Raw genomic sequence first — 15,689 nt, forward strand, 5'->3', positions numbered from 1 at the left:
CATCACTTATCTTAGTGTTTGGGCATTCTCCCAAAACCACGAAAGTCACAAATATAATATTCCTGCCTTTCTTTTGCACAGAAAATCGATGTGCTTTGGGGCAGCAGTTTTTTGGATGGAAGCAACAGCAGTTTTAATGACACCTCCTGCTACTTGTTGCAGGTTAAAAAGAAACTTTACAGATGCAGAGCCATCACTGCATGAAGATATGGAGCAACAGGAACAGTTCAGAGGGAAGCCAACTTGTATGTGTGTTATTAAAGTAAGGGAAATTATGTGGATCAGAAAATTTTGAAGAATTGACTTTTTTCCACCTTGTATGTCAGTCAAGAGGGCCTTTTGTTCCAGGGAAAGAACCTGCAGGAGAGAAAAGATACAAATTGTGGAAAAGGTAGGGACTTCCTAGGAAAGGCTGATATGGGTGTCTCTTCCTTCTTTTTCCTGAATTTTCTCTTATCTTCTTCCTCTCCCCACACAAGCTAGCACAGCTGTGGCTGCTTTCCCCTTTCTGAGGTAAACTGCAGCTAGCGGGGCCTTTGTAGAAGCTTGTATTGGTGACAAATGATGGTCAATGATTGCTTAGCCATAGGGAGTAATTGCAGTGTGCAGACCTGGAAGAACTGTTGGGTTATTTTTCTAAAAAACAGTAATTCTTATCGCATTACGAGTCTGAAACAAAACTAACATTTCAAGAGAGATCATATTTGGATAGACAGGTCAGTGGTGTTTCACATCATGTGCTGTGCTTCCATTTCAATGAAAATATCAATTAAATGCTAAATTAGATACTCCTGAAAAGTTTTCTCCTCCTTGCTAACAACCGTTCTGTTTATTTACTCGTCTGTTTGTCATGAAAGCTGTTGATCCTCTCTTTTTGGTCTTGCAAAATCTGGATTTGGAGACATGTACAAACCCCCTCATGTTCTGTTACCGTGCTTTGTACCAATTCCTTTCTATTCCTGTGCTGCTTCAGTTCTTACTTAGTAACCTCTCTCCCACTGAGGATGTTTCTTTGGAAATAGTTAATGAAACTAGAATCTCCTCAAAGAGTATTGAATTCAATTACTACTGGAGCCTGTGGTTTCAGAAGTGAAGATGGATATAGTTGGCTTGATACCTTGTTCACCTCACTTCACCTGCCCACTTCCTGGTCCCCAGGCTGCAGTCCTTACTGATTGTGGTTCAAAAACTCTGATACCTACTGGTAGGGCAAAACTGCTTCTTTAAATATTTAGTGTGGTAACCTAGTTTCTGGAGCCCTAGAAAAGTTTAATGCTGGCAGAAGGGAAGTATCAGGGTATCTAACAACCTGTTCATCACTTTTCAAACCCTTATAGTCAGTAATCCTTAATTATTTTGGTTTTGGTTTTTTTGCAGGGAGTGGCATTGAGACAAATTTGAATTAATTTTGTTTGTATATAGGTAGGCAGTATCTACAGAAATGAAAAGTAGTGGTTTTCTTCTGATTGTAAGAATCGTGTATTGCAGAATACACCATCTAAGGAGTCTTTCTGCTGTGCCTTTTGCAATCGGATATGTCTGTCACGTATTGGCCTCATAAGCCACCAGCGTGCCTGTAGCAAATGTGGATAGAGCCTTCCCAAATCTTCGTTCACGAAGCCTAGCCATGAGATGAGTGAGTGAGATGAGAAGCAGTTTTTCCTTCCATAACCATTTTTAAGTTGGAGTCTCTGGAAATGATACCTTTACTCTTGGAACAGAACAATGAAATGTATTTAGTAAAAATTTTTTTGCAGTGTATGTCAAGTTAAAGAGGTGTCCTGTTCATAGTATGTGTTTTAATAATCATTGTTCTTATAGTCAGCTGCTTCAGTGTTCCATAGCATATGTGACAGTTGTTGGTAGAGTTCCTCTCTCCTTCTTGGTCTGAAGTTGCTGAGGATACCTACTAGCTGTTTCATTAGAAGTAATGCATTTCTTCATCTTAAAAAGCCTACTTTTTAACAATTCCTTTTGTTTTAGCTTTACAGATAAGACTCTTGTATCCTTCAAGGAGACAGCTGAGAGGAGAGCAGGAATTATACCAACAGAAGTGGGAAACGTGAAGGCCATCTGAAGGGCTATGGGGTGGGTTTGAGGGCAGATGCCTGGTTCAGACGTGAAGCTCAGTGAAGGATTTATATGCATGCTGATGAGCATTTTAAGTACTTGAACAAAATGAGAAAATATGGATGAGTATTCATAAACCTAATAATCACCTAGCTGTGCCAAAATACAGGCTGTTTTCTGAAGAACATAAATTTTCACACTTGTGCAGAAAATGCTGGTGCTTAGACTCACATGGAGGGAGTGATCAAATGCAGCCCTCCAATCCTGTAGTTGCCATTAACTGTTTTTACTGAGGAGCTGCTGAGCATATTTCAAGCCTGTAGCTTCCTAAAGGTTCCTAAAGTTAACACAAGATGTGCTTAGTATGTGATCTGAAGGTGTAGATTGACATGACAGGTAAGATGACTGGTGGCCAGCTACCTCTACAAGAGTCTCTCCTTGGTCGTGTGTTTCCCACTTTTCTCTTGTGTTGCAAACTAGTGATCATGTGTCACAGGGAGAATTAATTCAGCTGCTTCCCCTATTGGAAAACTAATTTAAAAACACTTCAGTCTCCTGTGTTAACCAGCTGAAACTTCTCTTGTTACATCCCTGTGATTTGCTCTCTAAAGCAGAGGGGAAGAATGGAAAGCTATATTGACTTCTTTCATACATTTTTAGCCATTAGTCAGGGTGCAGTCTCAGGTAATGTCAGTCTTGGCTGACTGTGACCTGATGGAGTGGCTAAAGCATCTGAGACCAGGGCAGGGATACCTAGACCAGCTGGTATGTGAGAGATGTGGCTGTACCTGCACCCCAAACCTTTCAGGTCCATGTAGGCATTTGATGACATAACTGGAAATCTTGAGTTAAACTCTGACGCAGGGGAAGCCTGGCATACCATCCAGAAAGAGAAGTCTGTGTGGATAGAAATCTTCTTTTTCATTTCTGTTTCAGGCCAGTCTTTCTAACCAGCTGAAAAGTATGGCTTCAGAGATCTGAATTCAGTGATGACAAATTACATTCACCTTTCTCTCCGTGTTTTTACACTGTTTGGGACTGTTGTTATTTTCCAAGTAATTAAAAACATGAGGCAGGGAAAGGAAGCCTTATTTTACCTTGTGTTTTGTTGGGTTTTTTTTCTCCTACATGCAAGTATTTCCACAGCCTTATCTGATCACAACAGTATTTTTGCAATAATGAAATCTCTTCCTCACTGTTAACACTGAAATTTTAGCCAGGAGTCTAACCTGGGGCATTTTGACTTATTCTACCTCAGTTCATTTTTGCCTCACCACAAAAGCTGTCAGAGTACCACACTACAGCTTTGTCAATTCCATATCAACATTTGAAATAGTAAAAGGCTTGTAGTAAAGATCGTATCATGTTGTTATACTTTTTTTTTAAACACAGATTTATACCTATAGAGAGCATTGCTTTGTTTTGTCTTTTTTAAAGAGAATTCGTAACAAATGGGAAGTCATAATTTCTTCTCTTGTGGAAGACCTGAGGTGAAAATGAGTACTTTAACAGCCTAGTCAGCTGATAATACTGCCTTTAGGAATTTAAATGAACTTGCTTTATATTTTCTCTGCTTCATGTGAAAGTGGGAAGTGGAATATATTGGTCTGAACATGGTTTGTTTTTCCTGGTATATAATGCATATTGTGTGCTTCCCCCCTTGTTTTGCTGTTTCTGATGATTTTGTAATGTTGTAAAGATTCTAGCTGCTTTTGACAGACAAAGCCTGCAGAAATCAATACACAAATTCTCCGTTAATCAAGGTGAAGTTCCAGCTTCAGGTGTGACCCAATTCTGGCAGACTCTTGGGTAGACTGACCTGGCACAGTAACAACCCCCAAATTACAGCCAGAATTTGATCAGCAGGAGAATTAACTCTGATAGTTTGGCTGTTAAATGTGCTGTTTAGAAATTATCATGTGCTAGATGAGTGCAGATCCCTACCGGATTAGATCACTTGTGGGGCATAGTTGTCCTTTCAACTTTTGTAAGGGGATTTTTTCTTCTTTGCCATAGTTTTCTGGTGAGGTATCTTGGGTAACAGTGTAATTGTTTGGTGATGGATAATTTGATCCCAGCTGGGGTGTCACTTTTGCTTTTACTTCTGCTTTTCCAAGTATGGAACAGAACCACTGTTTAAGCTTTTGCCTCAGCTCCCTGGAGAAGGCTGTGCTGTTTGCACTTCTTTATCATGTATACTTGCTCCCTGTTATGGCTGTATACATCATTTCATTAAATATGTATTGAAATGTGGTTTTAACTTAACAATGCGCTATAAGAAATAACTTCATAAAGTCATGTGAAATTGGAGCTATAGCACAGTATCTGGGGTTTGTCTGAATGATGATGTGTGGGAACCAGCTTGAAAGTCTGTTCTGCATTAGCCCTGCCCAGATCTATCCCAGAAAATGGGTTTAGCATGCACATCTGTCGCTTAAGCTGTGTAAAAGTTACCAGTTTCTTTCACTTTGTGGTAGCTTTAATAGCACAGCAGCTTTATTTGTTGTGGATAGGTACTGGTCTGATGAGACGGTAAGAAGGCAGAGCAAAATAACTATTTATAGCTATTTTGTAACAACGTGATTGCATGAACAAATTTCTTTAAGTTACCTTGTTTGTAAGGGGAGACAAGTGATGGTATTTTAACCTCATGTATTCTACCTTGAATCTTAGAAATAAGATACTCCTGACAATCACCTGCCAGTTAAAAAGTACTTTTCAGCCATTATTCTGCTTCTGCTTGTACATATGCAACTCTGCTGTTCCTATATTAAATTTATCAAGTAAGTAAAGAGGGCACAAATTGGTTTCATGTCTGATAGTCAAGAATGAAAATATTGATTATTGAATACATGTGCAAGAAAACTCATGACCTCAGACCTGGCAGTTGTAGGTATCTTTCTGAAGGAAAGCAGGACAGTTTAGGAATGGCTGTAAGATGCCTGTCCTTTTTTCTGTGGGCCAGGGTATGTAGATGATCAGGTTGGGCAAGAGAATAGTTGAAACATTTATGTTAAAAGTTCTTGCTATTTTTAAGTAATCACCCACATACGTCCCAACTCTGTTAGGTTTTGAAGCTCCCTTGTGGGATGGTGTAGTGAGATAGGTGGGAGCATATTTCTCCTCTCCTACCTTCTTTGCTTGATTAAGAGAGCTTTATTTTATGCTAAGCACCACTTTCTGTTGGAAGAATATTAAGCATCATGAAGTGTTTCTATAAGTACAACAATAAAACGTAGCAGCAGCCATTGCAGGAGAAGCCAAAGGTCAGTTAAATACTGCTGATGATACCAACTGGTCTTATCTGTATTAGAGGCTCAGTAATACAGATTAGTGAACAGATTGTGCAAATATGCAGTGGTTTGGGCCCTATCTTAATTGAAAGGGGAATGCTGCTTGGCAAATGGGAGTTCAGGAGCCTATTCCAGCTCTCTTGTCTGGTGGGGAACCTTCCTACTAAATACTAGAAGAATGAGCTATTAATCTCCTTTTTTAACATAAATAGTTGTTGGATAAATTGTCACTGTTGATAGATTTTGCTTGTCTGCACCTGAAGACCAAAGTGATGTTTCTCAGTGAAGACTGAGACCACAATTTTTCACTTTTCTGTAACAGTTTAACATGAAATGGTTTGAGTTGGAGGGAACCTTAAAGATGATTTAGCTCAAACTACCCTGCTGTCTGTAGGGATGCCACCTACTAAACCAGGTTGCCCAGGGCCCCATCCAACCTGGTTTTGAGGACTTCCACAGCTTTTCTGGACAACCTGTGCTAGTGTCTCACCACCCTCACAATAAAATATTTCCTCCTGACATCTAATCTAAACCTACCCTCTTTCAGTTTGGAGCCATTACCCCTTGTCCTGTCATTCCATGCCCTTTGTAAAAAGTCCCTCTCCAGCTCCCTTATAGGCCCTCTTTAGGTACTGGAAAGCTGCTGTAAGGTGTCCCTGGAGCCTTCTCTTCTCCAGGCAAAACAACCTCAACTTCCTCAGCCTGTCTTCTTGGTGCTCCAGCCCTTTGATCATCATCTTATGGGTGATAACTTTTTGTCTGTCTTTAAGAAACGCGTGGGAAAGGTTTTGATTGTGATAATAATTATTGTTAATATTTAACAGTATTATTCCTTTGAAATTGATCTGAATTTGGGTGTTTGTTGGATTTCCTGTTGTAAGCAAACCAAGGAAAAAGCTATGTGCCTTTTTAAGCATTGGTCCTGTAAGAGAGCATCATATAAATAAAAATTACCTGCTCAGGTAACTGAGCATCCTTTGGTTTAATCTCCTTAATGGGAAAGGGAGAATAGTATGTTGGTTTTGGGGGTAGTTTGGTTTTTTGTTTGTTTTTCCTAATTTATTTTTTCTGAGGTAGTGTATTTAAATGTATTACAGTAAACATGTTGTGACTTTTCTGCTTTTGTGAGGTCAGGCATGCTGAAAGCAAGGGTTGCTGCCCAGTGGAAGGCTCCCATGCTGCCTAGTCAGTGACTGCTGCTTCACCCATGTCCCACCCTGTTCGACCTGTTCCCTCCTTGCCTTCCTAGGGTATCAGCATGTGCTCTTGCAGTTTGTCTTTGCCATGACAGAGCACTCAGACGATCAGGATGGACCCAGATTAGGCTTGGATGGTAACAAATTGAGAAATAGGTGGCAGTTTCTATGTGTCTTGTGCTGGCTGTAGGAGAACAGACTGTCCTCTGAATTTAAGGGTGAAAATTAAAGAATTAACGGATTGCTTTTTCTTATTTTACAAGAGTCAACTGTGCAAGTTGGCTTGTTCTGGTTCTGTTTTTTGGCTATGATGTTTTCGTTCTGATGCTGAAAGTCCAACAAACCATTACAAAGAAGGTCTTGCTTTTTTACTACTTGTATTTCGTAGTGCTACTGTGACACTTCAAGCAGGGTTTGCTCCTGAGATGGCCAAGTTATTGAAGCATATCATGATATGTGGATGGTTTTCTGACCCTTACTTCCTTTCTGTAATCCTTTCCTGCACCTGCTCAATTTTAATGGGGTCTTTTGGTCTCATTCCTAGGCAGGAGCAATTGCCTCTGTTTTCCTACCCAAAAAGGTAGGTTTGGTCTGCTCTCCTCAAAGCTCTTCTGTCTTGAGCATCTTTGTATCTTTTAGTGAAAGTGAATGTGTCTTCTAAGGCATAGAAAAAATACCATACCCATACTTAGCTAGCGTTGCTAATATGCACACCTGGTCAAAATCAGAAAGCTTTTGTGGTTTTCCTTCTTCCCCTTAATGAAGGGATTGGGTCAGATTCCTCCAAGGCTTGCAGCTTCTGCCATGCTTCCTCACAGGTTACCTTCCTCTGCTGGGATTTCCCCCTCCCTTTGCCCCCACACACCACAAGAAAAGAGATAAAAGATTGCTTTATCTTACACTCTCCAGGGCTCCCAGAGATTGTGAAAGCTTTCCGCCAGTCGATCTCTGTCTGACTCTGGCATGCCTCTTTGCCAGACAGTGACCCAGCACAATAGGCAGCTATCTAGGTGTACCAGGACTGGTGATTTACAGCCATGGGACTAAGCATTGCCTATGCTGTGGGTTATTGAAGATGCCAAAACACTAGGGCAGAAAGCACATAACCTCCATACATGCTGATGACATGCACTAGGTTTGATGAGTAGTGGCAGGCAGATACATGATTTAATGCAGTGCAGTTTTTCTACATGCGTTACTGAGGTAAAATTGTTTGCTTTTTTAATTTATTCAGTGAAGTAGCAGGAGATGAAAAGGCAAAAAGGCAGATCTCTGCAGGTTGATAATTGTTTACATCTTGTAAAGGAGAATTACAGTAATAATTAGTTTTTCTACGAGTAATTTTCTATAAACCCCATCCCTATGTGAACATAAGTAAAATCTGTGAACAGATTGATTGATATCAAAACCATGTGAGCAGGTAACACCTAATCCTATGGAAGAAAAAGAAAAGGAGTAGAGCTTCGTGTCATCATGTCTTCAAATGAAAAAGCAAACTAAGAGATTTTTAAGAAAAAAGTTTGCTTGAGTTAAGCGCGTTCTGAAAAATATCTTGCTAGTTTATCATCACTGTTTTTAGAGAGTCCTAGATGTGACGGTGGAGGGAAAGAGAGGTTCGCACGGGAAATGGACACCATGATTTGGGGTTTTGCTCCAGGCAGCTGAGGCCAGTTTTGCCTGTTAAGGTTTTGGGTTGTTTCTGGGGCTAAAGCTGCTCAAACCTTTGATGTGCTAGTGGTGGTTGAATTGCAGTTATATATGTGTGGATTCCCTACCTGCTTCTTGCTTTAGAGTGCCTTTCTCCTGGAGGATGAGATCTTAAGAGTTCTTTAAAGGCCCTGAGACTTCTTTTTGTGTCTTTTTTAGTGTTGACAGTGTGATAATGAATGCAGAGCTCATTAAAAACAAATTATTGTCAAAAGTAGAAGAGGTGGTGTCTGCTCAAGTCTGCTCAGTGTTAGAGCCTAATTGACTCTCTCTGAATGTCACATGGATCAGGAACCATCATGTCATTGTCATGGCTTCATCCAGATGTGTAGTACTTGTGAAAAGAGAACAAAGACTACTTACAGGACATTTGAAGGGGAACAGCCTTGATGGATCCTTTCAAGGTAGTTGACGTGAGCTTGTGACACAACAGGAATTTTTTTTAGCAAAAGTCTCTGGTTCAACTTTTATTAATAATAAATGACCATTTTAAATACAACTCAAATACACTATTTTGAACTCCTCCTGGATCCTTTTGAGGTCAGTGATACATGCCCAATAAAGCTAGCAAAGCCCTTCCCCCTTCCCTTCTGAGGAGAGGAGTGATGATTCTTAACTGGAGTGAGGTTACAGGTGATGATTGTCAGAGAATATGGTGTAGCAAGTTAATAAGAAAGGGATTCAGAAAGTAATTTATTGTAAATCTGCTGAGAAATTAATTAAATTTAATTAAAGGGGAAAAATCGGAGATCCAGACTGATGAAGTTAATACTCAAACCACAAACATGGTCACAGAACCATAACCTTAAAGGCAGGTGTAAAATGTGTAGTAAAAATTTGTATATTCTTTGGTTGGCACTTCTTGAATCACGTCTACTTGGATTTCATTTGGTTAGCACCTACCACTGTGGAGTCCTGAACCGTGGTAAGTCCTTCAAGTACTTTCCATGAATTTTTTTTTTTTTAAGAAAATAAATTCAAAATTACACACTTCCCAAACCTACAAGAAAATAATTCTTCACTGATTTGGAACTTATCAACAAAAATGAAAGATGTTTCCAGTGAACTAGAAAGGAATAGGACTTTGCTTATAAATAAAGGGAATTTTAATCCAGTTGGCTTTTTTACCAGTAGAACATGAAAGTCTTGTAGACTATGTTGTCCCTTCACTTGCATTTGTGCATTTCCAAAAAATATTTTTGTATGCATAATTTCCTTGGTAATTTACAGGGTATAATAATAATAATATATATATTATTGGTATAATAATAATAATATATATATATTATTTGTATAATAATATATATATTATATTTGTATAATTTGGGTATAATTTGGTGTACTGGTAGACATTAAATTTCTCTACAGAAGTGCATATGACATACAGCAATATTCACTGTCAGCATTAGTAGGTAAGAAGAGGAATTTAGCATATACATATACTCTGAACTAAGAGTAGAGTTTCAGTTAGAAAATATTTCTTTGTATGTGTCTATTTTAAAGTAGAATGGCCCCTTCTTTAAGGAATATAGCTGTAATACAGCTAACCAAGTACAGCCTGCAAAGGTTACTTTACGTTCAGCTTGAGCCAGGCTAAATGACAGGTATAAATCAGTACTTCTCCAGTCTGGTTTGAACTTTGCTTGCTGTGTAGCTAACAAAGATTTCCTTTAAAAGAAAGCTCAGGAGGTGGAAATAATTTTCTGACTTCAGCTATCATGCCATCTGGTATTGTTTTCTGTTGCTGGTGTTGCTGCTTTTTGGGGCACTAAGTGTATCGGTGTAGAGTCTGTGTGTGTCCTGTCCCTGTTCCTCCCTGTCAGGGCTCCCCCCCTTCACCCCTAACTGCCCAAAAAACAGCTTTAAAAGAAAAGAAAAGAATTGGCAGAGAGAGGTACATACTGCTCTCTCGATAGTTTAAACATTACCTTTCTGTAGGATGAAATGTGCTAGAGCCTGCTTTCTCCTTATGAATTGTAACCAGAGCTAGCCCCTGCTGAAATGCTTTACAGAAGCTCAGCTGAGCATAAGAGCTGGATGCTGCCTGGCGTTTAGCACCAAACTGCAGCTTAACTGCTTTTAGACATGTGAGTCCTTCCTCATGCTGTGAAAATACACTATGCTATTGTGTACATTGAGAGTTCTGAGGTCCTTAATACACAGTGGTATTCTTAAAACTTGAGGATTTGACATTGTGAGAAGCAGATATTGAGGGGATAAGGCTCTTCAAAACAAAAAGAAAATGAAGGAAAATAATAATAAAAAAAAGATATTTTTACTCATAAGAGATTTTTTGTCTTGTTTTTTCTTTCTCATTCTGTAGCACCTCCTGAGTCTGTGGCAGCAGGTAGCCTAATAGGCTATCTCTAAAGCTGTACTACCATCAATTGCTGATGCTAGTGCACAAAGATGGACTCTTACGGTAGGACAAAGCTCCATTGAAGTTACTGCTAATAAGCTCTGTTCACTTCAGTCCCATTCAAAGCACGGGAAAAGGATCAATCTCTGCCAAACTTGAAAAGCTGAAACTATTAGAAGTTAAAAATTATTTGTTTCAAATGGGTGTAAAACAGGTTTTCAAGATAAACACTGAAACCACACATGACTTTTACCACATATATTAATCGTATTCTGTGTGGGCATGAAATACACAAAGTGTTGAGCTTTGTATTCCTTCACTTTTATAAATGCAGGTTTGTTCCAACTAGCATTTAATATAAGCAATGTTTAAGTACCAGCTTCGATGTCAGATACAATGTACATTCTCATTATGAAGTAGCTTAGTTTACTCTTAGAAAAAGGATGTGCCTCTTTTAAAATCTCCCTAATGCTTAAAAAAACCCAAAAAACAAAAACAAAACAAAAAAACCACCACAACAACAACAAAAAAACCAACCAACCAAAAAAAACCACCAAAGCCATGAAGTAGTTGTAGGTGGAATTATTTTGATTATTTGGTTTTAAAGTGTTGTACCTATATTTCTCTTAAAAAAGCGTATACTAATCCTAGTGCAATGGCTTTTTATATTTCTGTAGCAAATTGTTTTCTTAGTTTATTGTGTTTGAGTGCTATAGTGCTGCATTGATTGTCATCTGCTTTTTAAGTACAGCTTCATGATGTACAGGGTCATTCTTCCAAGAAGAGTCACTCTTGTGGTGCCATATACTTGATTTCAATTTTTAAATGCTGCTACAGTTGAATTAGTATCCTACAGGTACAAAATGTGGACATTCCCCAGCATGCAATTAGTGTAGTTTTGGGGATTTCTTATGTTTGGGGTTTTTTTCATACCTTTGAGTACATCCTCCTTCTCTACTTAAACTTGTCCATGTAAAAGCCAAACTGACTCTAGCCTTCTTTGGATGTGGCTGAGCTCTGCTCACTTTTTAGAGCTGAAAATGAAATTTAAGGAAGTCCCTTCCTAAAAGTGGGTGTATTGCTGGGAGAGCTGTCTCTCCATACTGCAGACAGATCTGCCTCCATTCTGACCTGCCTGCACCCTGAGCGGAGGGTGCTCAGGGCATCATGGCAGCAATGGCTGGCTGAGGTGTTCTCCATCATTCACTGGTCTGAGACAGTTGCCACCATGCACACCCTGCTTTTCTTTATCTAACATATACCTAATCTCTTTATTCTCTGTAGTTTTAGCTACATTGCTGAGAGAATAGAGGTAGTGCAACAGGGATTTTTTTGAAATCAGTATGAAATACGGGTTTGATACCATGGTGTTATGACTCTTCTAATCCTCTGGCTCCTGACTAAATTATCATTCAGCTGCTGAGGCAGCAATGACAGTGTTGTGTTGCTTTTCAGGGTTTTTCTGTCCTTTAGCTTAAATACTTCATTAATAGAGTCTTTGTGTCTTCTGGTACCACTGTGCAGCAGCAAGATCTGTGTCCAAATTTGAGGTGTTCCCATTTTATTTAGAGTGTTGTTTGGCAGGTTCCTCTAATGGAGTATGCTAAAGAATAAGCAGTCTAGGGAAATCAAACTTGCCAACCTTGAAACACTAATTCCTGAAAAGACGTGCTGGTTGCACTCATTTTTCTCTGCATGGAGATACTCAGTGATGAAGGAGTTGGCTAGTGGTCAGCTCCACTTGTACAGTCAAAACTCACTCACTCAAGATTACTTGGGACAGACACAAACATGTTCTAGCTGGGTCCTTGGAGACTCTCAAGATCCAGCAGGGTTCATTAACTTTGGCTCACTGCCAAGCAAATGCAACTCTTGTGTGCCCAGACCAAGTAGGATCTGCTGTTTTGGCATGGAGTCCAAGCTGTTAAAGCCTGCCAAGCATGAAGGGTGCAGATCTGGGTCCAGTGCGCTTCTTGGATCCAGGAGCTCTGGAAACACATTGCGGATATCTGACCATATGGATCAGCTTGGGACCATCAGGGCTTATTAGATCAACAAAAGTTTCTGCCCTGTTAACCTCAAGCTTATTTCTGTGCCTGGTTTTAGTTCAGTTTTTATTGTTTTCTTTTATGTTGTTTTTTTTGTTGTTCTTGGTTGGGGTTGGGGTGGAGGTGTGTGTTTTAAAATTGACTCTGAGGTCTGGGGAAATTTATTAGCTTGGTCAGCCTCAGGCTCAGCTAAAAGTTTCTGCACTTGCAGTATGGCATGTAAGGAGCTTCTTGGAAGCAGACTGCACAGGCACTGAGCGTGCTCAGCAGGAACCAGCTCAGGGCTAGCACTGAGTTAGAGCTGCTAGACTCTGATCTTAAATTGACTTTTAATTCCTCTATGCTTTAATTCCCAGCTCATTTTGCAGTGAAACAGTATCCACTGCCTGCTTTCTCACAGCCTATATGAGCTCTGAGCATTACACCCAAAGTACGGAGGCCTGGATGGACTCTGCCAGTTAGGACTTGTGTTTTGGTTTTGTGGCGTGTGTAGCCATGGTATGTACTAGTTAGACTGTATGTTTAATACCTGCCAATGTCATAAGGGTAATTAGCTTTCCTGTTTAGATTCGAAAATACTCTCTAGAAAAATTGCAGTGTGCTTGATGTAAGTCAAAATAATTTTAAGGAAATATGCTTGATAGTCTGTGGGCTGTTACAGTACTTGAAATTATTTTTGCTCACAGAATTCACGAATGCTTGCTTAACTTTTCCAGGCAAAAGGTCATACAGCTCTTACGGGTTTTCTTTCATATGCAGGTGCAGCTGGGACAAGTGGATATAAAATGCCCTATCACAGAGTGCAGCGAACACCTGGATGAAACAACTGTCCTCTATAACCTGCCCCATGATGACATCATCAAGTATAAATATTTCCTGGAACTCAGCCGCATTGACTCCAGCACCAAGCCATGTCCTCAGTGCAAGCACTTTACAACCTTCCGGAGGAGAGGCCACATTCCTACCCCTGCCAAATTGGAGAACAAATACAAAGTGAGCATGCTTGCTAGGGCTGTGGGTTAGATGGCACTGCAAAAGTAGAACAGCATTTGGTGGGCATTAAATGAGGTTTTTTTGCTTCAGTGGAGCTGTGTGCAAGCTGTGATTAGAAATATGAATCTGTAGTATGTTGTTGATTAACTACTTACTTGGCTTCAAATAGTTCAAGTACTTAAACTTCAGCCCTTTTTTTTGGCAGAGAGTGTAATTTTGTCCTGCCATACATTGTAATTTAAAGAGTGTTTTCTCTCGACATGCGAACAATATGGTCACAATCAGAAGAGACTGGGGAAAGGGAACTTATCACTATAACCAGTAATTCTAGACCCACTACCCTCAAGTTTTCCCTGAAACTCTGGGTAAATGAATTCTGGTCATTTATGCTGTTAGGCAGTTGGCTTTGCTACTTCCTTAGTAATAGAGCTGTTGTCCATCCTGCTTCTTGGTTTTGATTTCTTCACTCTCTTACCAGACGTAATACATTACTGTAGCCTCATCACTCACAATGCAAAAACTTGAGAAACAGGAGGGGAAAAACCCACTTCTACAGCATTTCTTTTCATAGAAGATTTGCTTATACTGTGATTTAAATCAAAGATAAAAAGCAAGAGTTTAGAAGAGGCTTTGTGCTGCTGAAGGTCCATCTAAGTTCCAGAAGATGACGTTTCTGTCTGCAGCATCATGTTCTGTGTTAGTTTTCCATCCAGTTATTAGATTTGATGTGGTTAATTTCATGATTGAGCTGGCCTTTCCTGGACAAACCAGTTTCCTCAGTAGGAGTTTAGATGACTGTTTAGATAGCTCTAATTACACAGCATAAGATTCAGCCCAGTATGAAGATTAAAAGGTAGAAGGTTGTGTATTCATTGGAGTTGAAAAGTTGGTAAAGCTAATTCTGAGTTATGAGCTATTTATGTATATCTGTGCAAGGCATGAATTACATGCCACAATCACAATGTCTGTTGGGCTCAATGTTTTCAGATTTTTGGTGTCTTACATTGAGATGGAGAAATTTGAAACTGCAGGTAAAATTCCTTCTGCTCACAGCCATTCTCCTTCACCCATCTGCTTCATCATCACCACACATGAGATGTAGTCCAGGGTAGATCAGAGCAGATAAGGCTTCTGCAGCCACCTCTCTTAAGGTGTCAGGAGCTATTACTCTCTCGCAAGTGTGGGTCATAGGTGATGCAGCTGTTGTATCATGGGCATGCCAGATCTGAGAATATTCCTCAAGGCATGACCAGTGCTCTTTTATGAGTCAAAATGCTACAGTTAAAATGTTCCTATGACTTCCCTACAAACTACAATCAGAAGGAATGGGTGACTGTGATGCATAGTACAAGCCAGCTGCAGTTCACTGGTCCTGCAGTGATTCATTATGTGTAGCTCTGATCTGCAGAGCTTAAGTCTCCTGGGAACAGACTCTGGCAAAATGTGTCCTTTGAGCTGAGCCCAGGTGTTGTGTGCAAGAATGTCTAATTGATGCTAGTCAGAAATACAATTAGGAAAGTGCTAGCAACAGTATGGATGATCATGGGCCACAAGGCATCAGCCTACTCCCTGAACATCTACTGTTTTCTGGTATACACACAGTTTTAGTGATTTATTTTAAGCTTAGCACAAAGAAAAGTTTTGCTGCAGGGAGAAGGTTTAGAAAGAAGACTATATCAGAAATTGAGTATATGTGAGTAATTACATACACACATAGCTGTGGACCGATATCTTGGTTTTCTTAGGTTCTCATGTGATTCCTTGTGTGCATCCTCTCTGTGTCCTGAATGACAGGCTTTTTGGAGTTAAAAGCTCATTTTCTTTTGCTTATAGTGTTAGGAGATGTCTGACTGGAGGTTCGTGAGGCTCACATATTCACGTGCGAGCAATATAAACAACAATTTCACCAGATGAATTCTGCACCAGCACTGGAAGTGCTGGCTTCAAGAGAAGCCATGTGGGGAACATCTATGCACAAGCCTACTAGTAATATCACAGCACATGAGTGCTCAGTGCCAGTACA

General features: G+C 39.8%; 1 protein-coding gene across 1 annotated transcript in view; it reads left to right on the forward strand.

Moving 5' to 3' along the window:
* The window catches only part of RNF217 (ring finger protein 217), a 67,380-nt gene that overhangs the window by 19,442 nt on the left and 32,249 nt on the right, over window positions 1–15,689 (forward strand). Inside the window, exon 2 of the mRNA XM_017829619.1 lies at window positions 13,433–13,666. Coding sequence (XP_017685108.1) covers window positions 13,433–13,666 — 234 coding nt within the window. The remainder of the gene's footprint in view (window positions 1–13,432; window positions 13,667–15,689) is intronic.

Source organism: Lepidothrix coronata, unplaced genomic scaffold (assembly GCF_001604755.1).
Source record: "Lepidothrix coronata isolate B3197 unplaced genomic scaffold, Lepidothrix_coronata-1.0 Scaffold5, whole genome shotgun sequence".
NCBI classification, from domain to species: Eukaryota; Metazoa; Chordata; class Aves; order Passeriformes; family Pipridae; genus Lepidothrix; species Lepidothrix coronata.